At 37.3% G+C, this 26702-nt stretch overlaps 1 protein-coding gene across 2 annotated transcripts in view; it reads right to left on the reverse strand.

Moving 5' to 3' along the window:
- PCSK5 (proprotein convertase subtilisin/kexin type 5) overlaps window positions 1-26702 on the reverse strand; it is a 251454-nt gene that overhangs the window by 127257 nt on the left and 97495 nt on the right. For both annotated transcript variants that reach the window (XM_040539991.1, XM_040539992.1), the window contains exons 6-7: window positions 22670-22758; window positions 17367-17539 (exon numbers count right to left, since the gene is read on the reverse strand). In XM_040539991.1, coding sequence (XP_040395925.1) covers window positions 17367-17539; window positions 22670-22758 — 262 coding nt within the window. The remainder of the gene's footprint in view (window positions 1-17366; window positions 17540-22669; window positions 22759-26702) is intronic.

A 26702-nucleotide genomic window follows, 5' to 3' on the forward strand; every position in this document is an offset into this window, starting at 1 on the left:
AGAGTCTGAAATAAAAGCAGGATTTAGCAGAGTTCAGAACGAGACATCACCCACCCCCCAAAAAAAAAAAAAAAAATCAGAAAATGAGTGTGATGAACACAACTTTAGAAATGACTTTTATACAGTGTCTGCTGCTCAGCATCTGTACTGTCCAGCCTTACTAAGAAAGAGGTGCTGAAGACAGACCAGACATTAAAATATCATGCTGAGTTGTAACAGGAGAAGAAGTATTATACTTGAAAATAAAATCTTTTGTAATGCGTGGTACCTTTTGTTTATTAGGGCTCTGTCAGCTGTTTCTTCTTGAATTGCCTGGTGACACTACATATAGTTTGGGTAGCATTATATACTGTGAATCATGGTGTCATGGTTTCACAGAAGGTGAAATTATATAATTTTCACTATAAATCACAGAAACACAGAACATCTGATGTGGGAAGGGACCTCAGGTCATCTAGTCCAACCCATCTAGTTCATTATAAATACTAAGTACATAACACAATATATGAACAAAAACAGACAAAAAGAAGATACTTATAAATCTATATGATTAAGCACTAATGCATTAGTTCAGCAAGACATTTTAAACATGAATAGCTGGACAAATTGCTTAGGCATATTTGTAATTTAAAATGAGAACTTAGAATTAAGTAACCTTTTGACATTTTCTTAATATGCCAAAGGTATGTTTAAATGAATAAAAGCATATTTTCTGGTGGTGCTAGTACTCTTGCATTGACGTGAAAAGTGAAAAAAGTCAGTAATCTCTGTTGCTGATACTTGGGAACTGAGAATTACTGATATACGGTCATGGGAATTGGGCTTTTCCTGATTTATGTTTGCACTTTTCATAGAATCATAGAATCATGGAATCATAGAATTATAGAATCATAGAATGGCTTAGGTTGGAAGGGACCTTAAAGATCATCTTGTTCCAATCCCTCTGCCAGGGAGGCCACCCTCTAGAACAGGTTGCCACCCTTGTCCTACTTGTTCTTGAACACCTCCAGGGATGGGTCATCCACTAGTTCTCTAGGCAAATTCATGCTGGTGAATTAAATTCAAATTCATGCATCTTTCTGATCTGCATTAATTATCAGCAGATAATATATACTGTTCATATAGGAATGTTTACCAAAGGTTTAAACTTGTCTTTGATTAAGCTAAATTGTATCACCTTTTCTTATATGACCTTCTCTCAAAGCAATGGAACATCCCTCTAAGTTACAGTTAAACTAACAGTCTCATTTATACCTCATCAGTCTGCAAGTCATCATGTCTACCTGGGTTCTGTAAGAGCTCCCTCTCCCGCTCTGCCCGTGTGTGATAAATTAGTGTTATATGGTGTACAACATTACTTTTTTGTGCATGAATTAATTGCTTGGCCATGTGGGGAGTGTTTGTTTTTCTAAACAGAGTGCAGTTGTGTACCACAAATAACATAAAGACAGCTGTTGGACATCTACTAGGTCAACCTTAAACAATTAGCAATTCAAAAATTCATTTAATCCAGATGTACAGAGAGGTTTCATTTTGGCATTTTATGCTGAGAATCTAAATCAATGTAAGAAAAAATCTCTCACAGTTCACAATCCAAGCTTGAGTTCTCAAACATCGATGAATTTCATTTATTGAGTTTAATAAAAGCATAGTACCTGAAGAGACTCTTTTCTCCAGCAATATAAGTTAAATATAAAATTCTCCTCGCTAATGTTTACCTAAGGTTATGTCTCTGACATGCAACTTCTCATTAAAAAAGAAAACATCTCAAGTGAAGAAAAAAATTCCAGTGTGCCAAGTTAAATGTATTACGAAATCCACACTCTCCAGACAAGATTAGTCTAACCAGCTGAGAAATACAACTATTTCAACTTCTTTCTCTTCCTTTAGTTGATCTTAGCTACTACGCAGATAAAAAAGATGCAAAATAGAAACATTTATTTTTGTTTTAAAGACAAATTTTCTGAAGTGTTCTATCCCTGTCCTACAGCTCTCCTTCAGCACATCATGAACTCCTGTCAAGTCAAAACCCCTTTTGGTTTTGTTTTGGGGTTCTTGCTCTGCTCTTCTCAGCCAACAGTGTCTGATTCAGAGCTGCCCAAAGTCAGTGGGATGTGCTTTGCAACTTCACAGGACTGGAACAGGTTTGCAAACCATTTCTCTTTCATTCTACTTTATGGTCATCCCTCTTTGCATATCTTTACTTCATACTCCATTGAAAACACTTGATGAGATGGATGTGAGAAAGGATAACTGGAAAGATTATTTCATGCATATTCATTGATTTATTATCCCAGCACGTCAGGAAGCCAGAAATTAGGACCCTCTGCATGTCTGAAGGGAATGGGATGGAGGTTTATGCTAAAGATATGATGCTTCTCTACTTTTTACTCTGTTCCTCCTTGATTTTTACTGTTTTTGTTTCAGTTTGATCCCATCATCTCTTGCTATTATATAATGCTTTGCAGACATACGTTATTATTTGCTTTCTTCTTCTGTCTCCTAAATGGTCTTTTTTGGCTTGTCTGTCAATCCTGACATCTGCTTCAGGGTAATTTACAGATTTCTGTGTAGTGTTACACTGCTCTTACAAAACAAATTATCTCTCCCACATACATACACGTCAACAATATTATACATGGATAGGTAGGTAGAAATGACACTGCAAAGCATATCACACAGATGAACTTCTATCTCCACAACTAGACAAAATACTTCATCAAAACCTTTTGATGAATTTTCAAAAGTGTTCCTGAAGAATTTTAGATTCAGCTTTTTCGTATGTGTTTCCTGAAAACAAAGTATTTTGTACAGCAAAGTATTAGTATTTTTGGCTAAATTGATACCCAATTAGAAATTCGGAGTAACCCACCAACACAACCTAAAAAGAAAAAATGAGAGTTCAGGATAGTGTAACCAAAGATCCAAGAAGGAGAAAAATGGAAACTAAATACTTTACTGTTTTGTCTAAAAGTCTATCTCCCACATTTTTATATATATAAAAAAAAAATCTGAAAAATATATGCATAGAAATTTTTTTTTTAAAAAAAACAACTATCATTAACAATCCACCTGTCTTTTTTTTTTTTTTTTTTTTTTTTTTTCCCGTCATCAGTTGTTTCTGGCTGAAAAGTCTGCAAGCAGCAGTATAACATGATTTGTCCCACTCATACAATGAAAACCATTTCGCAGCAGGATAGGACTGTACTTTGTGTAAGTTTTGCAGACACAAGCCTTGAATTATTAGTTTCTCTGCACAGAGAATGTGTCTATACTTCTTTAGATGCATACTTATGCTGCTGTTCTAATCATGAAAAATGAGCTGCAGAAAAAGATATGTTAATACATTTTTGGGCATAAAACTTAGTCCTACTGAAAACATGCCCACGTATACTAAAAACTCTGCAATGCAATATTTAAAAATAATAAAAAAATATTTATATTTTAATAGTAATCATTGGGCTTTAAAAATGACAGCCATTTGCACCCAGGTTTACCTTTACATGCTCACTTTTTTGTAAACAACTGATATCAAATATTTCTTAAAAAACTAATGCCTCCTGCAAATATATTAGGTATCAATATCTCTGTCATTGTACCACAAAATAAGAACCAGGTGCGCTGATTAATGGTAAAGAATATTTTCTAATAGATACAAAGAAAGAACTCCCATTCCCTAATACACTGCAATATAGCATGTTTAACAACTCGGCATTTCTCAGAAAATAGCATTACCTTCAGTCTAGAAAACATGCTAAAAATCTCATTCTTAAAAGCTATTTGGCAAAGAAAATGGTAACCTTAAAAACAAACAAACAAACAAACAAACAAACAAAACAAACCTGTACTTTATGTGTGCATTAAAAATTTGACCTGAACAAAATAATATATCAAAGCAAATAAGTTCTGGTTTACATTTACTGCCTATTGTCAAACTACTATTTGGTTTCCTCCTCCCTGTTTCCAAACACCCTATTTTATTTCAATAGGCCCAGTCATGCTCAGGAAATTATAAACTTGCTAGCAACTATACTAAACAAGTAATTAGAGCAACAACATCAGCTGTCCTACTGTATGCGAATGCCTTTCCCAATTGGTCTCCTTTCAATACATGAAGTTAAATAACATTTGGACTGTGTTACAAAGCTAAGATAAACACACATGCAAGGCACTCTGTAGCTTTTACTGTTTGTCTAAATCTATCATATGTCATCTGCCAGATGCCCAAGGGTGTCAAGAAGAAAAGTCAAGCCTTGAGCTGCCAAAGAAGTCATGTGTCATTTATTACTGAAAAGCAAAGGTGCATTTACAAACCATATGGGTACAACTTGGACAAAGCTAAAAGAGTTACTGAATTACATCAGAGGCATGGACCAGGGTGGAATGGGTGCACAGCAAAGTATGGTCAATGCTTGTCCCATGATTTTAAAAATGCACTGCCTCACCCTGTAGGCACATTGTTGTGTCTGCTCTGCAATTTGCAGTGTTAGCAGCTGACTCCCTCTCACAAATTCTGCAAGGTGTCCATAATTGTATTTTTGCATCTCAGTGAACCAGAACATTATTCTTTTATCTGCTTCCTTAAATTGCATAAAATGTCACATAGTTAAAGGAAAATCACATGCTCCATTTTGAAATGAAAGAAAGTTTTTCACTGACAGCTAAGATTTGCTACTGACCTGTTGTCTCAGTCCAATTTTCTAGCACATTTCCTGGGCAAAGTTAGTGTTCTCCACACACAGCTGACCTTGAATGAAATGGACTCAGGTCATTGACAAAAAGGCCCCAAGTCAGAAACTGCACCTGTAAAAGCATGGCACAAGAATCTTGGGGCATTCACTTTTTTCTGCTAATACTTTGTTTTCCTTGGTCAGCAAGTTGCAAGGGGGGTATGTGATATGAATGCTCTCTCTTTTTTTTTTTTTTTTCTTTTTTTTTCCAGTTCAACAGCATGGAAGAGTTAGTCTGCCAAGAACCAGAGCCAGTATGAACATTTTCATAATGACATCTGCAGAATTTCCTAACACTATTAAAAGAACATTCAACGGTCCAAGTGCGTGCATTTGTGTATGTGTGTGTGTATACCTATAAAACACATCTCACTGGGTGAATGCCTTACTGGTACTGGCAGGTACCATTATAAGGTACAGGTCTTCACACATTAAGCTAAGGACAACTAGCAGACCACATACTTGCAAGTTGCTTCCAGCATGCTTCCATTTAATAAAAACAGTTTCCATCTACCAGCTGTAGTTTGAGCCAGTAGAGCAAGATTTATTCACACTGTTTTACAAAGTTTATACTGGCCATTCATTCTCTGCTTTACAAGTCAAGCTGCCTTAATCCAGCTTCAAATCCTGATGCTTTCCTGCCTGTGATGTAGGACAGGAACTGATTGCCCCAGTTGCCCTCCCTGTCTATGTGGTGAGTTTTGCTTTCTCCATGGAAGTGATTAACAAGGGCCAGGAAAATAAATCTGAAGGAGCAGGAAATGCAGAAGACAGAACCACTGACCTGGAGTAAGTAGAGGTACAGCGGCTGCAGCCAGGGAGAGGTAAATTGGCAGCAGTATACTAGGAAGCCCACACACATGAGCACAAAACAAGTCATGCAAATGAAAAACAAAGAGTAAAGGAGGGACACCCTATCCACACCTAGAGTGTAAACATGTAACTTCCTCTGTTCTACCTAATAATGTTACTTAATGCTTCCAATAACAAAAACTAATACTGGGAAGTGAGATTGATCCTGATGTGGGAAGCGGAAAAAGTAGCCCACAGTATGAACTCTTTCTTAAAAACTAATTCTTGAAGTGGAAATGTTCAGATCTGAAGTTCCAGAACACTGGTTCATACTCTGGTGACCTAGAAAAAGTACTATGCAGGCATGATTTTAAGCACAGCCACCACAGGGCCAAGGACCAAGGAACACAGTACCCTGAGATGCACCTGTGAGAGACAACATCTCCTTTCACAGGTTCCTCAGATTCCACTGATTTTTGCATTCCTGAGAGCTGGATGCCGTTGCTCTGTGTAGAGGCAAAGTGCTGCTAATCTACTAACTGGCAGCATTTTTCTTTTGAGAGGCAGCATCTCACAGATCCTGCTGAGTTTCTACCAGCACACTTAACCTCTAATTTGAAAATGAAAAAAACAGTCTGGCACACCACCTGTAAAACTATCTGGCTCTTCTGTAGAGTGCAAAGCACTCTCACTCTGAAGCAGGTGTCTGTCCAAAAGAGATAACGGCAAACTGAGAGCCCCAGGCAGCACCTCTGAATTCCTGTCACAAGATAGTCAAATGGAGTAGTTATAATTAAAATATCCTCTTTGGGCATCAAAAGAAAAAAGCCGTAAACAAAAGAAGAAATTTCTGAGGCCATGAATTCTCTTGAGGTGTCCACGTTTTCAGAAAAATTCATGTTGGGACATCAATTCCTTAAAAATGTATGCCTAAAATCTCTATGACAAAATGAGTAATAAGCCTAACAGGCGTACATAAATAAAGATGCCCATTTGAGGGAAATGCTTAAAAATTAGGTTTCATGCTTGCATGTTATCATTCCTGTTTTTACTTTTTTTCTAGAAAACTAGAAAGTTAAAAAAGAATTTTGTATTGCTGGAACAAGCATATACAAAATACATATACAATGCAAAAATCTATCACTACTTATAAGAAGAGACAATTATGTTCCTGAAAAAGCAAGTTGTTCCTAGTGCAATTAAACTTCTTGGTCACTTCTGAACCAACTTCTTTACTGAGGAAAAGACAAAATAATTAATCACAACAGAAAGAGGGAAAATATATTTTATTAGTTAATATGATATGACACCTTTAAGATACTGAAGTGTGAAAATACTTTATGTGTGCATTAAGAAGAATGTATTGAATAACCACAAGCATCCATACATTAACACAGTAATTATTGGGACATATCAATGGAACATTGCAACTTACATCCTTGCATGTTGTGTATATTTTATTTTACTCTTCACTAGAACAACAGCTTAAACAGCTTCAAGTTATTCCCCACAGAGCTGTAATTAGTGCTTAAAGTGCAACCAAAAGAAGTGTTGGCTGAAAACTGAAATCTGAACCTGTGGAATGCTGGAATGAATTTCCCGTTTTCCTAAACAAAATAGAGCCAGCTAAAGGGCTGCGTGAATTGCATTTCTGGTTTAGACTCTCTCTCCTTATTATCATTACTTTTGTTGTTGATGATATTGTTACTGGGGTAAAGTAGATTGTGTATTGTAAATAAAATAAGATATAGGTTTTCCAAACTTTCTGTATGTAACACAAGGCATCTCTAGTAAATGATAGGTGACCAAAGAAAATGGGCACTGTGTAAGAAAGAAACTTGCTTTAGGACTAGATAAGGGATGTATTCCACACGCAAACACCCATTCTGTGGATAATGTTTAGGCAGTTGCGGTTACTTTTGTACTATCATCTGATTAAACACTGGAGAGGAGGCTATGTCTACCAGAACCATGTAACTGTTGTTTCACTCGTTAAATTAAACACTTCCTTACAGAAGGCTTCAGGTTTTCAATATAATTACTGAACTTCTTCCCACATAACACACAAAATTGTGTAGACACTGCTGTTGCTCGAGTCCTTAGAAGTATGTGAAGAAAGGGGATAAGCGACTACATTCATATTTCAAAAAGTCACTCTGAAATGCATATACTTCAAGTGTATGAAAAGAGACCCGTTTTGCCAAAGCTGCTTTTGAGTATTGGCAATCCAAACTAAAATTTATTCCACATCATGAATGGTGTGGTTTTTCATGTTCAACTGTATCACCTGTTTCAGGTTGGGCACCCAAAATCAGAGGCCACTTTTCACAACTAGTCCAAAAACAGTAATGTTATTCTGGCTTGTTACAACAGTTTCCATATATGTGTGAGAATGGATGAGCTAACTAAACAGTTTTGGTTTCCAGTACACTTTGTGACATTGTAAGGAAACTGGACATTTTGAGGTATATTTTCCTGTAACTCTCATTCCAAAGTTTCCTGCCCTTTAGGATTTGTATATTCCAGTTAATGTAATGTAAGAACATTTCTGGTACATTATTTCTTTTTCTGCATTTCTTTTTTTTTACTACATGTTAACTGTCTGTAAGAAAGCTCACTTTCCCCATAAAGCAAAGAAGATTAATTTTGAGATTAGTTTTGATTATATATTTCCAAAAGAAAACAAGATGCATAGTATCATAATTCATTCAGGTATCACTGAAGTAAAGATCAAACTCTACTTCATTTCCTGGAAGGTAATATCCCTAATTCTACTTTTACTGAATGCTGAAAGTTGCTAACTGGGTGCAAACTAGGTAGGTCAAAGAATTATTATTAGCTTAAATATGTGTTGAGGTTGTCACCTAACCTGATTTTTGCTGGGCAATCTCAGTTTGGAAAAGACTAAATCACATCAAGTATGAACCACACTTGGAAAAGCATTAAGGCATCCTGATATAAATCTATCAGCTGCATGCAAGGAAATGAAGCCTGTAGGTATCAAATACATGATGGTGGACAAACTCCTGGAAAACGGTGACTCTTAAAGGCAGCTTAGGGTCATGGCAGATAACCAGCTGGCAATGAGCTTCCTTAAAATTTAGTCTGATTTTTGGATCTCTAAGATGAATCAGTATGAACATGTGCAGGGAACAGGGAAACAGTACTACCCCTACACAGAGAAAGCTACAACTTCCGTGCCACATTCTGGTATCCACATTTGAAAAAATAATGCTGGGAAAAATAAAGTGCTTCAGAAAAGAACTACAGGAATGAACAGTGGTTTGGAAATTCTGACTAACAGAAGGAAAATGAATATATAAAACATTATTGTTCAAGGCTTTAGAACAGATTTTGAAGGATGGAGTAACAGGCACCAAAGTCAATGGAATGCATCACACACTGAATTTAGAAATCAAGGTAAACCTTTTACGATATTTTCTGATAACTTATTTTATTCAGATAAATGACTTAGAACCAGTCTATCTGGTTTCTAGAAAACATGTAACGAACCCTCAAGAATCAGTAATGAAACAAAATAAAAGTTAATATAACAGCAAGCTGGAAGTGGAAATGTTTGCACTGGAGATGTGGGCTGTGCTGGGGAATCAGAATCCACAGGGTTGAGGAAGTTATGAGTACAGTGTTTTAAGAATGAAACAAAGTTATTAGGTGATTTTGAAATAAAAAAAAAAAAAAAAAAGAAAGAAAAAGAAAAAGAATGTTAATGAATCTACTAATTTCTATTACCCGCATTCAAGAAAAGAATTCAGGCTGAAAGATGTGGAGGGAATCACCACTACAGACAGCAAGAAGATGCACAGCTTAAATGTTAAGAAGTTAGAGTGGCTTGTTTAGCACAGCAAAATGAAGTCTGAGAGAGGATGTGATTGTGTTCTATAAATATGTCAGATGCAAAAAAGATATGGGAAAAACTATTTAAGTTGAAGAAAAATTTTGACACAGCAACAAATGACAAATACTGCATGTGAGAAAATCTTGCTAAAATTTAGAAGAAAGTCTCTAACAAATACATTAGTGATGGCTGTGAAACAGTTAGCCAGCAGAAATAGAGGGGAAAATTTTTCGAATTCATTCTAAAATAGAAATTGCTGAATGTATTTATAGGACATGATGTCTGTGATAGTAGAGAACTGTACTGGATGACCTACATGTCCATTTCCTTTATGTCCCTATGTTCCAACTTAATTTATTCAAGAGGTCACTTGGCTAATATCTGTAATTACTTACAGGTGGAGATTTTTAACACCATAAGATGAACCATAAATGTAGCAGAAAAGGGAATGTACAGTGGAAAGGAAAATAACAAATTTAGATGAGCAATAAGTTACTTATTTTAATAATGAAGGTACGTAGTGACTTCCAAAGCTGTGGACGTAACAGGTTTAATAGAATCATAGAATCATTAAGGTTGGAAAAGACCTCCAAGATCATCTGGTCCAACCATTGCCTTACCATCACTATCACCCACTAAACCATGTCCCTAAGCACCACGTCCAACCTTTCCTTAAACACCCCCAGGGACGGTGACACCACGACCTCCCTGGGAAACCCGTTCCAATACCTGACTGCTCTTTCTGAGAAGAAATGTCTCCTCATTTCCAACCTGAACCTCCCCTAGAGCAACTTGAGGCCATTCCCTCTTGTCCTATCACTAGTTATCTGCGAAAAGAGGCAGACTCCCAGCTCCCCACGCCTTCCTTTCAGGTAGTTGCAGAGAGCCATAAAGTTTCCCCTGGGCCTTCTCTTCTCCAGACTAAACAATGCCAGTTCCCTCAGCCGCTCCTCACAGGACTTCTGTTCCACACCCTTTACCAGCTTTGTAGCCCTTCTCTGGGCACGCTCCAGGGCCTCGATGTCCTTCTTGTACTGAGGGGCCCAAAGCTGAACACAGTACTCGAGGTGTGGCCTCAGCAGAGCTGAGTAAAGGGGGATGATCACTTCCCTGGTCCTGCTGGCTACACCATTCCTGATACAAGCCAGGATACTGTTGGCCTTTTTGGCCATCTGGGCACATTGCTGGCCAGTTGAGGACTGATAATTGTCTTTTCTTATTTCAGAAATTTAAGTGTTGCAAGCCAACGGTACAGCATCATGTTATCAGAAGGCAGAATTACAATAGTAAAACTCAACATCATTTTTCCAGTTTTGGTACACAGTCAATCTGCCCCTGTAGTACAAAGACACCCAAAGTTTAACTTGTTCTGTTGAAGTAAATACAACATTACATGCTGGATAATAGATACAATAGGCATACACAGCATATATGCAATACATGTGACAGGCCAATGCCAGGACATAACATCAAGTTACATGAGCATACTGGAAGTCATATCTTTTGCATCCTTAACCCAAACACAACACTAATTCTGACCGATCTTCAGTGAGTATGTTTTGACCAACTAATTAGAGCTGTGCAGGAATGCTTGTGAATGCAGAAGTTGTCTATGTATGATCCAAGTTTAACATACAAATAGCTACGTGTTCATTCAGTCGTAGACTACTGATGTACAGGGTGAACAAACACAACACACAGTTTAAAAAATATGGCATTAACTTCTACGAATCATAATATTTCAGTGTATTAAATGATAGCTATTTTGTAAATTATTTTGAGAAATTTTTTTTGAAGTTTCCTTGCAGGAATTTGTCTTTGATTTTTACAGTGCAGTGCTCTAGCAAAGCAGAACAGAGTAACTCCTCTTTTAATAGGCAACACATCCTATTCAAAATGATGCAGAGATGTGATGACAGGAGAAGCCAATAGCCTTTTCAAATAAATGTAAGAGAAATCTATCCGTGGCACAACACAGGCAACAAACCTTGTTCTGAACACTTGAAAATTTTGAACAATCTATTCCATTTTTCAAGTAGAAGCATTTATTAATAGCAGTAATAATAATAAAAATGTGAATTTCAGTTAATTTTTTTTTCTCCTTTGCCTTCCCTTCTGTTCTTTTTGCTTCCCTTCCCTTTCTCTCTTTTCCATCAGGGTAGGAGGCTTGTTTAGTGATTGTAAGTGAGCCTTCCACTCCCAGCAAACAATTTGAACACACTCTGCAGCCAAGGTTGGTGAAGCGAGAGAGATGAGAAGGGGCAGTGATGATGGGAGGGAAGGCACCAAGCCGAGTTCTCACAAGAGGTTCAGCCACGCAGCATCTGATCATTAATGTCCATCAAACATTTTGGCTTGTGTCCAGCTTGCTAAACAGAATGGTGTCATGGCAATAAAATGAAGGCCCCTGTGCTGATGCAGACAGAAAGCCAAAAATTCCCATGTAGATTTCACTGCCCACCCGCCCTCTTAGTTTTTGTTAAGGATGACCTGCCCTGCCACTGATTTTGACTACCTTATGCATACCGCACAACAAATAATGCTAAGCATGCAGTTGGTGGGATGCTGGGAGAGGTGAGATAAATAACTCTTTGAAACTCTGCTCCATAAAACATAAACAGGGATCACATTCTCCAGAAAGTTAACTATTAGGTCCTTGTCAAACAGCAGTGAAAGAACAAGTCAGAATATCTGAAGTGCATTACTCCCCAAATGATGTTGAAACTGATCCTAGAATAGCAGGTTTATTTGTAGGAACAGAAAATGAACTAGTTACAATGCTGTATCCTGGAGCCATGAATCAGAGAATGTAAATCTCTAAAGTGGTTATAGCACTGGGCTTAAAGCCTGTGAGATACAGGCAGATACCTTAAATTTTAAAGGTAATTTGGTTTTATCTATTTGAATCAAAGAAGGGCTTTTGTGTTCTCCCTTTTGTCCCAGACCCAGCAAAGTCTTATTATATGACTTGGCCACAATCATGTTTAGTCATGCTAAGCATGTTTGTTCTTGAACACAGGGTGAGATGTGACATCACATACCTAATCTTTTCTTGAATATGTTACCTTTGGATATATTGACCTTTGTTCTGCTGTTCTGCATTATTATGGGTGAATTGTTTCTGAGATTATTAGGTCTATGACTTCTTATACATTAGTATTTAAGACACAAGTCTCCAGAATTTTCTATCCTTATGAGTACACCATTTCCAAGAAAAGAACATTGTCAAATGGAAGCATAATATAAAGGGAGCTTTTATATTTGCATAGAAATTGTTTGATTGCAAAGTCTCCAAGGTTTCTCTTTGAACTCAAGTATGTAAATTTAATAGAATTAAACAAAATACCCTGAAGATGACAGAAAGTAATGGTACTCAAGACAGGTTTAAAAATTGGCTTCCTCTTCCTTTATCTGGATCCTGGGCAGAATGTTAAAAGCATATTTAACTTGTGGTTTAGGTTTTCATTTCATAAACTCAGTTATTACTCAGTATCCTTTCTTTAAATAGATTTGTCTGTTTCAATTTATGGCATGTGCTGTCTCTGTGGAACTCTATGGAAAAACTGTACAGTCATTTATCTTTGTTATTTTGTACAGGATTTGGAAGAAGTAATCATATTAGCTCAGCAGATTTAAAAATAATAATAGTTCTAAAACACCCTGAATAAGCCGTTAATTGGAATAATGTGCACTAAAGATAAACTATGTGTTTTTTTGTTGTTTGTTTTTTTCAAGGATCCTAGACTCCCATCATAATAAAAATAAGAAACTGTGGCTGTTGCATCCATTTCATTTTCACTTTATTAATATAATAAAAAGATCAGTCAGTTTAATTATATTCAAATCAAAGTTATTATCCAGCATCACCTTTCTTTTTCCTAATTAAACAAACTTAGCATAATTTCCTTTTCAAATATTTAAAAATCCTGATCTTCTTCTTTCCTGTTCTGTTTTTTAAAATAATATCCAGTTGTCTCTGCATATGCACAATAAATGAAGAATATCAGTTTTGAATATTTGTGGAGATCTGATAAAAGTTCTTGACAGATTATCCTTTACCAATGTTACTTTAATTTACGTCACAGACACTGGATATAATAACGTTGTTGTCCAGATCAATATTTCTAAACGAGAAGGTCAAGATCTGTCCACATTGTAATATGCAATTTTGTCTGCCTATTTTTATTTGCACAATTATTGTGACTGCTTAATTAAAGAGAACAAGAGCAGATTCATCCTGATGTCATTTTGGGTCTGGAAATTAAGCCTATTAAGGAAGGTGGTAGTTGAAACATACACTTACAACCTTTCAGTGTATATTATATTTTAAAGAATGAAAATTAGAAATTAACCTTAAGCATTTAAAAAAAAATATCAGTATGATTTTCAAAAATATCTGAGTTTTGTGTAAGTCTTAAAGAGAATACTTATGTCCTTTAAAAAGATTAAAAAGTTTTCATAATCAGAGCTAGACAAGATTTCCAAATACATGGAAGTACTCAGATCTATGTTTTTGGATGATGCCAAGCTGTGTGTCGTGTTTGACAGATACAAGGGAAGAGATGCCATCCAGGGGGATCTGGACAGGCTTGAGAGGTGGGCCTAGGTGGACCTCATCAACTTCAACAAGGCCAAATGCAAGGCTGGGGCAATCCCAAACATGAATACAGGCTGGGTGATGAATGGATTGAGAGCACCCCTGAGGAGAAGGACTTGGGGATGTTGGTGAATGAAAAAATTAACATGAGCCAGCAATGTATGCTTGCAGCCTACAAAGCCAACCCCACCCTGGGCTGCAGAAAAAGAAGAGTGGCCAGCAGGTCAAGGGAGATAATTCTCCCCCTCTCTCATGAGACTCACTCTGCTCTCAAGAGACCCCACCTGGAGTGCTGCATTCAGCTGTGGGGTCCGCAGCACGGGAAGGACATGGAACTATTAGAGAGTGTCCAGAAGAGGGCCACAAAGATGATCAAACGGCTGGAGCACCTATCCTATGAAAAAAGACTGAGAGAGTTGGGGCTGTTCAGCCAGGAAAAGAGGAGGCTTCATGGAGACCTTATAGCAGCCTTCCAGTATTTAAAGAGGGACGTGCAGGAAAGACGGGGAAGGACTCTTTATCAGGGAGTGTAGCATCAGGACAAGGTGTAATAGTTTTAAACTAAAAGAGGGGAGAGATTAGATATGAGGAAGAAATTTTTCACTAAGAGGGTGGTGAGGCACTAGAACAGGTTGCCCAGAGAAGCTGTGGATGCCTGGAATTATTCAAGGCCAGGTTAGATGGGGCTTTGGGCAACCTGGGAGCCCAGTGGGAGGTGTCCCTGCCCATGCAAGGGGGGTCGGAATTAGATGATCTTCAAGGCTCCTTCCAACCCAAGCCGTTCTGTGATTCTATGATTCTGTTCAACTCTGAATGGGCAACTTTGCGCAGAACAAAAAGTTGATAAAATTAAACAGAAGGGAAACCACAAAAATAATAACAATTTGACTCACATCAAATATGACTTCTACTATTTCTTAAATTAAAAAAAAAAAAAAAAAAAACTACTTGATTACCATTGTAAAATGAAATCCTATGTTTCCACTATATACTGGTATTCTCTCAAATTACAGCTGCAGTAATAACAATGGAACAATAATGCTTGTAGGCAAGATCCATGCTCTAGGCAGATTAATCCACATTTCTTATTTATACTGGATTTATCAAGTTTGAAATTCTAATAAGGAAATGGCTGAGTTTTGCGGGTACAGAAATTTGGGCTAAACTTTCCATGGAATATGAAATTTAAACTAACACATATATACATTTAGACTTTTTTTTGTTGTTGAGTGTGCTTCAACAATTGAACAATATGTTTGCCCCTACATCCTGCAGTTCCTTTAGTCTCACTTCATCACTTTATTGTTTTTCTTCTCATTCTCATTGTCAAAAACAGTAGTAAACTTCAGTGAGGTGACAGGGAGAGTTGTTATTCCAGCTGAAAAGAGGAATGATGATGCATGGGAAGCAGCAGTGGAGAGGTATTTGGCCTTCTCACATACTTGTTGTATTGCTCTAAGAGTATTTCAATAATGGATAATGATTACTAATTACAGCAGAGCTCTCCGGGGACAGACTCTATCAGTGTCCCTAAATGTATTTAACAGCTAAGTCCCTGCAGTTTCTTACAGATGAAGGTATATACTTGACTATTTTGCTCTGCTACGTTTCACACATTAAATATTGTACTAAAAGTAAAAGCACAAATTTGCAGCTCCACATTGAACCGTCTTCAGATGACCTAGTGAAAGAAAGGCAGTGGTACGTTGTTGCACGGTTATTTTAGAGCATTTGTGGTACTGAGCTTAATGAGAGATATTTTTAGTATCATATACCATGGGAAGCACACTGTTGTTGTTGTTAGTTTACTACTTCAGTAATTGCTCTTCATAACTTAGCTGCAAGGTAGTTGAGCATATGTTGTTACCTACATATTGGGGCAGGAGAGGGAAAGGGTGAGAGTAAACAATTTATGCAACTTTGTAGAGGAAAACAAAATGAGCCAGGGACGTAGCTGTGATTAGAACTGAAGAATTCACAGCTCTTGGGTTTGAGCGGTTAGGCAATGTTTATGGTGAAAATGGGTATCAATTTAAGGTTGCATTAGTCAAGTATATTGTAAATCACCTGAAACACTGAACTGTGCATACAGACTGTCAGTGTGACTGGATGCCCCTGTAAATTTGCCTGTTTCCCCTATGCACCCATTGCCTATTTCCTGTTATGGCTGCATTTGACGGTATATCTTAAATTAATATGATCTCTCAGTGGTAGACACTGTCTCTTACACATGGCACAAATTTTCTAGGCTGCATGTTAGCTGTAGTTTGCTAAAATCATCTTGGTATACCTGGTAAAACTCTTGCCGATTTAAATAATAGCTGCACTTTCCAATCTTGCTGCATAGTGTTACCATGTTCCAGTAATTATGTTCCAGTTCCACCTTGGTCCAATTGTTTCAGACTTTTTAAGCAAATGTTTCATATTAATCCCTTCTCTGATTGTAGAATTACTCACCATTGAACTATCAAGTCTCCTGCTATGTTCAAAATAATGCTCAGGCCTTCAAGCACAGAGCTTTAAATTCCTTTCCATCCAGTCTGCTACAGTGGAAGGAGGTGTGAGCACTGGAAGACTAGCCATTTCCTGATCTGTTTAACAGACAGGAGGATAAAAGGAAGAAGTAAAAATTGGCTTCTGACATCAGAAGTTCTTCTAACTACTAGCTTCCTTGTGTGGTGTTATTTGTTTGATAGTTGCTTATTAAAGAATATTGAAACAGTCTTAGATTTAGGGTATATAGATATATTTAGGGATATAGGGATGTTTGGGATTTTGTGCACTGTATTACTTAAGATTTTTGAGCTATATCACAGAGAAATTGTAATACTACAAACTTGTAGAGAAATTTATACATAAGTTATAGAAAGAGTGTAAGTTCTCTGAGACCAGAGATAAACTCTAAAAGAAACACGAATGTAGACTTTTTTTAGCTTCCAACTTCCTATTAAAACTATCAAACTTCCATTAAGAAATCAAGTAAAACAAGGCAACAAAAGAAAGGAAAGAAGAAGGAAAAATAGTCAAAGGTGTTTGCTTTAAAATTTTGTTGCAATTTCGATTCGATGACTTGGCACTGCTGTGCAAAATAGCATTTTTCAGTCTCATTTTTTTTCTTGCAGAATGACATCAGTACCTCAGGGCAGTTTTAAAGGACACTGAGGATGATGTATTCTGGTTGACAATGAACACAGCTGGTTGATACATCAGGAAGGACTGGCCATCAAGTCAATGAAAATGTATTTTTAGATTCGTACAAATTAAGCTTTTCTTCTTTCCCTCAGAATCCTTTTCTCTTCCCCATACAGTGCACTTGGACGTACCAGGCATGTGTACCCTTACAGTTTCACATGACAACAGATCCAGAAGATACACTCTGATGTCCACCTACCATTCTGATGCCGTTCTCAAAAGCCTGACGTGCTAGAGAAGCAGGTCCATCCACAGTCTTACCGTCGTCATCAGGTCCCCAGCTGGCACTGTAGATGTGGATGTGCTGGGGATTAAGGCTCAGAGACTTTGCTTCTACCATGTCTGTCACATCTCCATCCAGCATCCGTACACCTTCAGGATGAAAGATACAATGAACAGGACAACCAAACTCAATTTTTTATTTTTTTATTTTTTTCCCCCAGAGAGAACTGTTGTGTAGGTTATTGGAATGAATGATCATAAGGATTTCTAGTGCGAAAAAAAAATCTCTTTGGATATTAGTTTCTCCAGTGAAAAAAAAATATTTCCATATGAAAAAATACAGAAAGGAAACAGTATTACAGTCTCTCTTTGAGTTTTAAAAGCTATCTACTTAGTTTATCCACTGCACAACTTTCGAACTTTAACATCAAATTTTTATGCTGAAAACTTCTTTTAAAAGAACTTGAACAGTGAAATGTTTGTGTGTTTCACTTGAAGATACAGTATATGATTTTCTTTCTCCTTTTATATAGCAGTGAAACTGCAGCATTCAATTTGAGACTTTTACAGTCCTACGAATGCTAACAGGCATAAAAATAGGATCTCTGTTGACAGGTAAACATGGAAATGAATATTGCTTCATTTTATGAGACTGCAAAGAAAACACTGGGAAGAAAGCTCATGTGTGCAGATACATAAGTATACACAGTAGTATCAAGGTGACTTCAGGAAGTCACTGTCAAATATCCAATGTGCCACATTATTCAACCTGAAACTACAATATTGTGAACATCCTCCTCTATGAAGAAACTTTTGTATGGTACAGTCTGAAATTTTTGTGCTAAAAAAATCTATTCACATGGATTTTGACAAGACAATGTGCCAGCCCTTCTAAAGTGAATGGTATAATGATAAATATATTTTAAGATCAGTAGAATAAGTAAGGCTTAAAACTGGTAACTAAAGAAACTTTTGACCATGATTTTGACTGAAGTTAAGCTCTGACTGAGAAAACCACCATAACCAGTCTTACCCCAAATAGGGAAGAGCACCTTCATACAGTTAGTGTGACATTTGATGAAAGAGATATTAAATATTACGCCATAATGAGCATATAACTGTAAAGAGTAATGATCACTTCCACAATTAACTAGTTTGAAGCTTTTTCCCCTTTAAAAGACAACTGCTATTTCAAAGCCATATTTACATATTTTAATGACAGACACATTCTACTTTGGTCATGAGTTCAGACTGCAGTAACTTGAGTGTTTATCAAGACCTTAACTTTCAATTAAAAAAAGGTATAGGGGCTGCTTTGTTGATAGAGGGTCTTTTTTTTTTTTTTTTTTCTATCTCTCACTCTAATTGACTCAAAAACGAAAAGTGATCATATTTCTAGGTTCACACAAAAGCTGCCCATGTTTTGTGAGATAATAAACTTGTCCAAACAGCAATCTCACTATGAACTTTACTTTATATAAAAAGCCATTAAAACAACTTTGGGAATCTCAGGTTTTATTTTTCTTCCTCAGCATAATCTCAGAAAATTAATGATGGGTGGAAGCTATGTTCTTATTTCTTTCAAGCACATTAAAATATACTTCATTCTAAATAAGACAATAAAAGGTACACCACATTTGAAATAAGGAAGATAAGACTTCCCTTTATGTTTCTGTGACTACGTAGCAAGCCTAAATTATACGGCATTCACCTGGTGAACAGTAACTCCTAATGCTGCCATGGCATTTGAAATAATTCATACTAGTTTTCTTAGGTGATGGCGAAGTGGTCAAAAAAGCTATATAGACAAGGTCGTGCCTTAGGTCTTGCTCTGTTCTGCCAACAACTGACAGACATGTTTCAAGTGTAACTTTGATCAATGGGTGGCTCATTAGCTATTAAAAAAAATACTTTATTTCTCTTTCTCTCCCCTTCATTTCTCCACCTCCTCCTCCTCCTCCTCCTCTCCTCCTCCTCCTCCTTCTTCTCCTTCTCCTTCTTCTTCTTCTTTTTCTTCTTCTTCTTCTTCTTCTTCCCCTGCCCCCTCCAAATGTCTGGAGGAGTTAATTTTGCCAATCACAGAACCTTCAAACTGCTTTTGGCATGTGGTGATAGCGCAACAAAAGCTGTCCAGAAGGCAATTAGCAGACTGTGTTTCCAGACTGTTCCACCTAAGACTTTAGAGCTCTGTAAACTTTTTTCAATATTTGCAGTAAGTGCCAAAATGTAAGTGGCATTTTAGTCAGAACAAACTTTCAGCAAATCGCAGGAAACATGCAAAACTGAGCTGAAAGAAAGTTTTCTTCTAAAATGTTTGTTTTTAATCAGAATCTGACTTAAGCTTAAAGAAACAGCTGAACTAATTCCTCGTCAGCTGAAGACAATCTACATCTGTTGTGCTGTAACTCAGTGTAACTGTTTTCCCGTCAGGATTCCAGCCCAGCCAAGTAACTAAGTACCCAAATCCCTGCAGATGCTTTGCAACTTCCACAACCAGTCTGCAGCAATAACAACAGGCTAACCATCCCTTCCTATGAAAAGCCTCACGGGCTCTGTAGGTGGTAATTTGTTATATCTGAATATTACGGAGGGTCACACATTAAAAATCTACCGCTTTTGTGCATTGGTTTGTCTTTTAATGAAAGGGGCCTGCGGCTGAGCTAAGCACAAACTACAGGCACATTGCATAATTTTTTTACAAGAAACATCCCACAACCTATAAAAGAACTGAAGGTCCAAATTGTATTTTTTTCTCAGATTTTTGTATCTGCAGATTAAGTCCCCACTCATACCATTTTAAGAGAAGGTTTGGACTTTTAAAGGATCTTCTTTTTGACATGCTTTGTGGTCAGAGATTCTTAAGTGTGTGGAAATGAATCAAGGAGTGCAAATACATTTAGAAGAAAAGTGACCATTACTGGTGAATAACTTGTTAATGACTTTCCATCACAGAGGTCATTAATTGGATTTGCTCAGCTGCCAGTATTTGATGGAATATTGATGGAAAGGATTTATTTTTCCTTTGCTTTATTTCCTTGCTATCTTTTATGTCTCCAGAGATGCAGCAACTCCCGTTTTGATTAGAGATAAAGAATACTCATCTTGGCAGAACAAATTCAACATCACCACTGGCAGGTGTTACTCTGTGTAAGAAAAATGTAACTGTGTTACCTTGACTCTAATTTCTTCTCCAAAAAGGCCAAAGGAGGGTCTTTAAATCCATAGGAAATAAGTGAGCTGAACACTAGTTCAGCATAATATGATTAAACATTTTTACACTCCATCTGGCCTGTGGAGAGGGAATACAACTGCTGCATATTCACGTGTGTAGCTTATGGCTTTTGTGAGGGAAGGAAGAGAGGCAGGCCAAACACAGTTCGGCAGCTAAACTCCTACATATAGGCACCTAGTGGAAGGGAAAACTCAACCTCCCTTCCCAACATGCTAAACCTCCCTCTGGCCTCTGATTTTCTGCAGATTGTCTGCTGAGGCCTTATTTTCAAATGCCAATGATTTTTAAAGACAGTACATTGCCACACTGTCTAAATACAAAATACTAAATACAAATACTAAAATACTCTAGTATTTTTTGTCTCTCTTTAAAGAACGATGTTCGTTCTCACTGTGGAGTGAGTGCTCCACAGAGTTATTGGGCTGAACAGAGAGAATAAAATTTTTACTCAAGTTAGAACAGTGAAATTTCTTGAAGTCTATTATATTCTTAGCACAAAATAATTAAACACATTATGAAAAAGGCAATCAGTCTTTGCTCTTCACAGAAATTGTGTTCATACCATGTCCCTCTGAAACACTTTATACTATATTTAGAAAAACCTGTGATTCTGCTAATATGCCTGTTGTTGTTGTTGTTGTTGTTTTTCTAAAATATTGTTATTGGACATTCCTAATGGTGAATAAATAATAGCCTATTAAGAAGCCACTGTTAATAATGGAGAGTTTCCCAAGCACATGCCCAGGCTGTCGCAGGCTGTGTGAATATCCAACTCACAAGTTAAACTTTTACTCCGGAAGTCACCTTTTATTTTTATCATTTCACTAACTCTCCTCAGATGCTGGTTTGAATGCAGTAAATCTGTTCATAGCTGCTAGTACATGATTGAATGCCATGCCAACATGAGACAATCTGTTCATCTGCCACAAGCTCACTTGGCCAGTTCAAATTTTTTAAAGCCTTCTGACAGGGTAACTTCGTGCAGGAAGGCTACCTGTTCATCTGCATCACTCTAGCCATATGCTAAATCAGGTATTGTCTACCCTCTTGCAGCCATCAGGAAAACAGAAAGGTGCCATTAGGTTTCCATTGTGTGCTTTGGCTAATCTGAAATGCAATTGTGATCACACTTGATTTGAATCAAACTTTTACCAATTCAGTAGAGAAGAGGTACAGTATTATTAATTGTGGAAACAGTCCCAGCCCTGTCTGCTTGTATTTTTTAACTGTCCTCTACTGTATATTTAGGTAAACATATTTCTGTTTTCACACATGGGCTCTATTTTAGAACAGCAAATCAACAGTTAATGAGTTTGAGCTGTAGGTCTTTGTACTAAAGCCAATATACCAATATCATGTTTTCATCAAAAATACAGGATGTAACCTTACTTGAAGCATTACAATCTGGCTCAGGCAGGCTACAGCCTAGAAGACATGTAGATGACATCTTGGCAGTCTTTTCCAGTTGCCAAAGGTGTTGACCAGCCATTGGTTAAGAAGTGATAGAATTGGAACCTCTTGGCTGAACAGAGCAAAAATGTATTACCCGATTTCACACTTCAGGCAATAATCTGACTGGTCACAGGGATCAAAAGAAGATTCTCTCCAACCACAGCCAAACAACACAACAAAGTTTTAAGTTTTCACATTGTTTTCTTTGAGAGCAGCATGCAGATATGCGTACTTTTACCTCTGATTTGTCAAAGCTCATTACTTGGAGCTCTTGATCTGCAAGAAAACCCAGATGTCAAAGTTCTAGGTTTTGTGTTTTCATGGAAGGTCTCACTTCCTATGTTCTTGTGTGTATTGAGAGGCAGTGTTCCCAGGAGCACTGGAGAAGTGTCACCACAGACAAACTCCTTCAGTACTGGTCTTTAACTACCACCCTAACACTGTGATTTCCTTGTTAACACAGCTAAGTTTGTTACCCATACAAATCTCCTTCTCTTGTTGAGAAGGGTCTGTATGTGGCATTTAGCACAAATGGCTCTTTGGTTACTTTTTTTTTTTTTTTCTTTTTATTTGTGGTGGGAGATTGTTTCACATACCTCCAATCTTGGCATTAAAGGCGATTCCCACTGTGCAGTGTGAGTTGTTTGCAGTGGCTGCCACTTCTCCAGCACAACGGGTTCCATGCCTAGAGTCAGACAAACATTTTTTCAAGTAAGCACAGACTGTTGGGATTTACAGGCATTGGCTTTGCTCATCCTCAGGTGCTAAAAGTGCAACTATCCACAATGTCCTGCACTATTTAATGACCCATAGTAATTTATACTCACATTACAATATTCCTCTGAATGCATTCTAACATTATTATTACAATCATCTTAACCTGCTCTTGGCAGGGTTTCTAGCTATTGGAAATGCACATAATTTGTAGCAAAGACATAAAAAGATGATACATAATCCCCTGTAACAGAAAGAAGTCTCGGACACCAATTCTTAATTTTGAACCAATACTTAGGTTATAGACAGAATTTTTGTCCTGCATTCTCCCACAATCTCCTCATGTTGCTAGCACGTATATTACTATACAGTGTCCAGTGAGCACCCTCAGCAGCCACACCATGTGCCACACTTTTCCATGAAGATGAGACTGTTACAATGTCCATACCGCTCTTCACAGCCATGCCTAAGACATGTAAGTCAGGTATGCTCAAAGCTGCCATATAGGTATGTTCTGGTCATGTCTTGGTCTAACCCTGCAAGCCTGGTGTCTTCCCAGGACCTGAAAAACTGGCTAGCAGCATAGTTATACATAAGATCTATGCCCTGTGCCTGGGAGTTGAGCTGAAGAGGTAGCATCTTAAGCAGCTGGTGAAGGTGAATGCAAAACCTCTGGTGGTTGCTTAAACCCCTCCTCACTGTGCAAGGCTAGAGTGGGATGTCTTGCCTAACCTTGATCCATGCTCTCTGCAGTATGAGAGGTGGTCATTCATATGGCCGCTATGGTAGGAAAGCTGTCCCTGCTTTTTGTGATTTTTGCCTGCAATATAGAATTCACAGGGTGATTTCCATGAGTAAGTTTTCCCTCATCCTTGTGCAATTAACCATCTCCATTGCATAAATGTGACACAACCGACACAGAACAGACAGGGAACTTTAGATTGTTGCTGTGGAGAGAAGATAAAGAGTTTCAGACCAGACAGGAAAAGAGATGGGATGCTTATGAGATGAAGACAGATAACGTGGCTTCGGTAGCCACAAAGTAAGAAGTTTAAAAAGTCAATGCAACAAATATACAACAACATGGCTAGCACTTCAGAGGAGGTGAAGTGAGGTCAGTTGTGTACACAGGCACTCTTCTGCTAGTGGTGGTTGACAGACTGCTTACATAGACATCTGGAGAACATGGGTGTTTTTGAGCTAAGGTTGACGCCCACGTTACAGACAAGAATCACAGTTGCTTTCTCTTGGTACAGCTTGTTTTCAATAGAGTCATTCCTTATTTTCATATTATTAGTGTAACTTTTTCCCCTTAAAATTTCGAGACGTTTAGATGAGAAACACTATGACAACTTGTTTGGAATGGCTTAATGTAAACCAAGAACAACAACCAATAGACATGACTAGGAATTAAAGAGAGGAAACAAAAAAAGAAGCAATAGAAGTGATCAGCACTAACCTGTTAGAATTTCAAACAAGACAATTCAATTTAATTCAATTTATCAGGTAAGTTATATATATATATATTCTATGAAGAAAGTGTAATCTTTAGTTACAAAACCTAAGTGACAAGTTGCATGTTGATGAATCCTAATGCTGGATTAAGGTTTCACAACTCTATGTATATCTTCTCAAATCTCTTCCTATTAATCTATTCACAATTCATCATCTAGTTGCCAAACTCAATCAGAGGTTTTTTTTAAGACTTAATTTGAAGTTTATTTTTCATATGAAGCCTAATTTTCAAGCCTGACTTTCAGAAGAAAGCTGGTCTAACTGAAATTGATACAGCAATTCTTGTAGATAGCTAGCGATAGGACTAGAGGGAATGGCCTCAAGTTGTGCCAGAGGAGGTTTAGGTTAGAAATTAGGAGACATTTCTGCTCAGAAAGAGTGGTCAGGCGTTGGAACGTGTTGCCCAGAAAGTGGTGGAGTCACTTTCCCTGGGGGTGTTTAAGGAATAGTTGGATGTGGTACTCAGAGACATGGTTTGGTGGGCAATATTGACGGTAGGGGGACCAGATGACCTTGGAGGTCTTTTCCAACCTTAAAGATTCTATGATTCTATTATTGAATTATTTTCAAAAATCTGAAGTCAATTTGGGAATCACAGATAAAAGTGAGTTTTAGAAAGATCCTTGTTTATTTTCAAGTATTTTCAAATAACATTCAAGTAGTGTTTCAAACATTTTTCAAATAATGTATTTGAAGCAGCGTCCATCTAAAATGAATTCCTATTTAAAGGAAAATGTCGGTCTTAAGAGCTACCTTCAAGTCACATGATTCCCAAACTTCCTCTTCCTGCTTTATGACTTTGTTAGGTCTCACAGGTAAGCTTAGAGGTGTTACAATTCGGACATCAAAGCAGAGATTACTATAATCACTCACATCACTCTGGTGCATATGTTTTATTAACGAATCACAGCCTGCCTGGTGAAATGCACATGGCTGAGATGCTGCTTCCCAGAGAGAGGCTGTGTAGGCAAGAAACCCCTCCTGGCTACCAAGCTTGGGAAAAGCATGAAAGGGAAGTTATGGGAGGAAGGTTTTTCAGCTGGGAAAGGGGACAGGTAAAGCCTACACTTGAAGGAGGGAGGCTGCCTGAAAAAGAATGGAAGAAACAGCTTGAGTTTCTCTGTGGTTCACAGAAGAGTACATGGACACCTGCTACTTTGTTAACTATATCCACTGAGCACCAACAAAAGCTTAAATTTCCACCGGATCACCAAAAAGACCCTGTTCACTCCAACGCCAGTTAATGTTTATAGATGGAAACAGAGGGCATGTGTGGTAGGTGTGGAGGGAGCAGAGCATAACTGCCCCTTCAGCAACCCACAGTACCATGGGATTAAATGCGATGTGAAACCATACCACAAATTCCATCCGAAGTGGAAGTGGCCGCAGCGGTAGGCATACTGCTAACTTCTGTAAGAAGTAACCAAGGCTTTAAGAGTGGCATGGAGGTATGATGACATATACTTATTGAATTAAAGAACAGTATGAAATTTCATGTAAATTTCTGGTAGAATAAAGCATATTCCAGAGAGAACTATATCTTTGGACAAATATGCAAGTTAAATTAACTTTGCTGAATATTTCACTCTTCTTCACGCATTGGAAAATCCTTCTTTTTATCATATCTTTGGTACAGTAATGGTGAAAAATTATTTTGTAAGCAGATTTTTATGTTAGACCCTTGCTTCTCTGCCAAGATTATTGCTAATTGCATTCCACATTTATAAGGGAAATGACAAAATTAAACGTTGTTTTATTCATTTCAAGGTCATATGTATAAAATTGCATGTCTCACAATCCGCTTCCCACTGTGTGAATTAATCATATATGCAACTCAATTTATTTTAATATGTTATCTTTTATGTGTCCTTTAAGTAATATTTCAATTATGCTGTGAAATGAAAGACTTTCTAAAAATCTGCATATAATAAATTAGGTTCTTTTTGCATTGCTTTTAGCTTTCTCTGTCCTAGGTTTTGCTTGAGGTCTACACTTTGGCATAGACCCTGAAATCTGCAATTAAAATTAGAAAAGCATTCTCATTAATCAATACAATAATTTGTTAGTTAGATAAACAGTTATGATGAAACTGATCCTTAAAATTGATTAGGTCTGCTTTTAAGCTATGAGAACTTCTACTGAGAATAAAATCCCCAAAATTTCAAATTACAGACAGGTTATGGGGTAGCATGTTATAGGACTTAATCACTAACTAGATGTGAAACACTTAAAGTGCTTTCAAGCTAGCATTTTTTATGAATGTGTATATTTCAAAACACAGCAATCTCCTATCTTTGTGGGATGTCTGCATCACACACAACTTCTTTAAAAAGTTGATGCAGTCATAGAAGAAAGCATGACTACTCTTCTGCAAAGGCCTATCTCGATAAACTTTAAGGG

This window comes from Cygnus olor, chromosome Z (genome assembly GCF_009769625.2).
Source record: "Cygnus olor isolate bCygOlo1 chromosome Z, bCygOlo1.pri.v2, whole genome shotgun sequence".
Classification (NCBI taxonomy): domain Eukaryota; kingdom Metazoa; phylum Chordata; class Aves; order Anseriformes; family Anatidae; genus Cygnus; species Cygnus olor.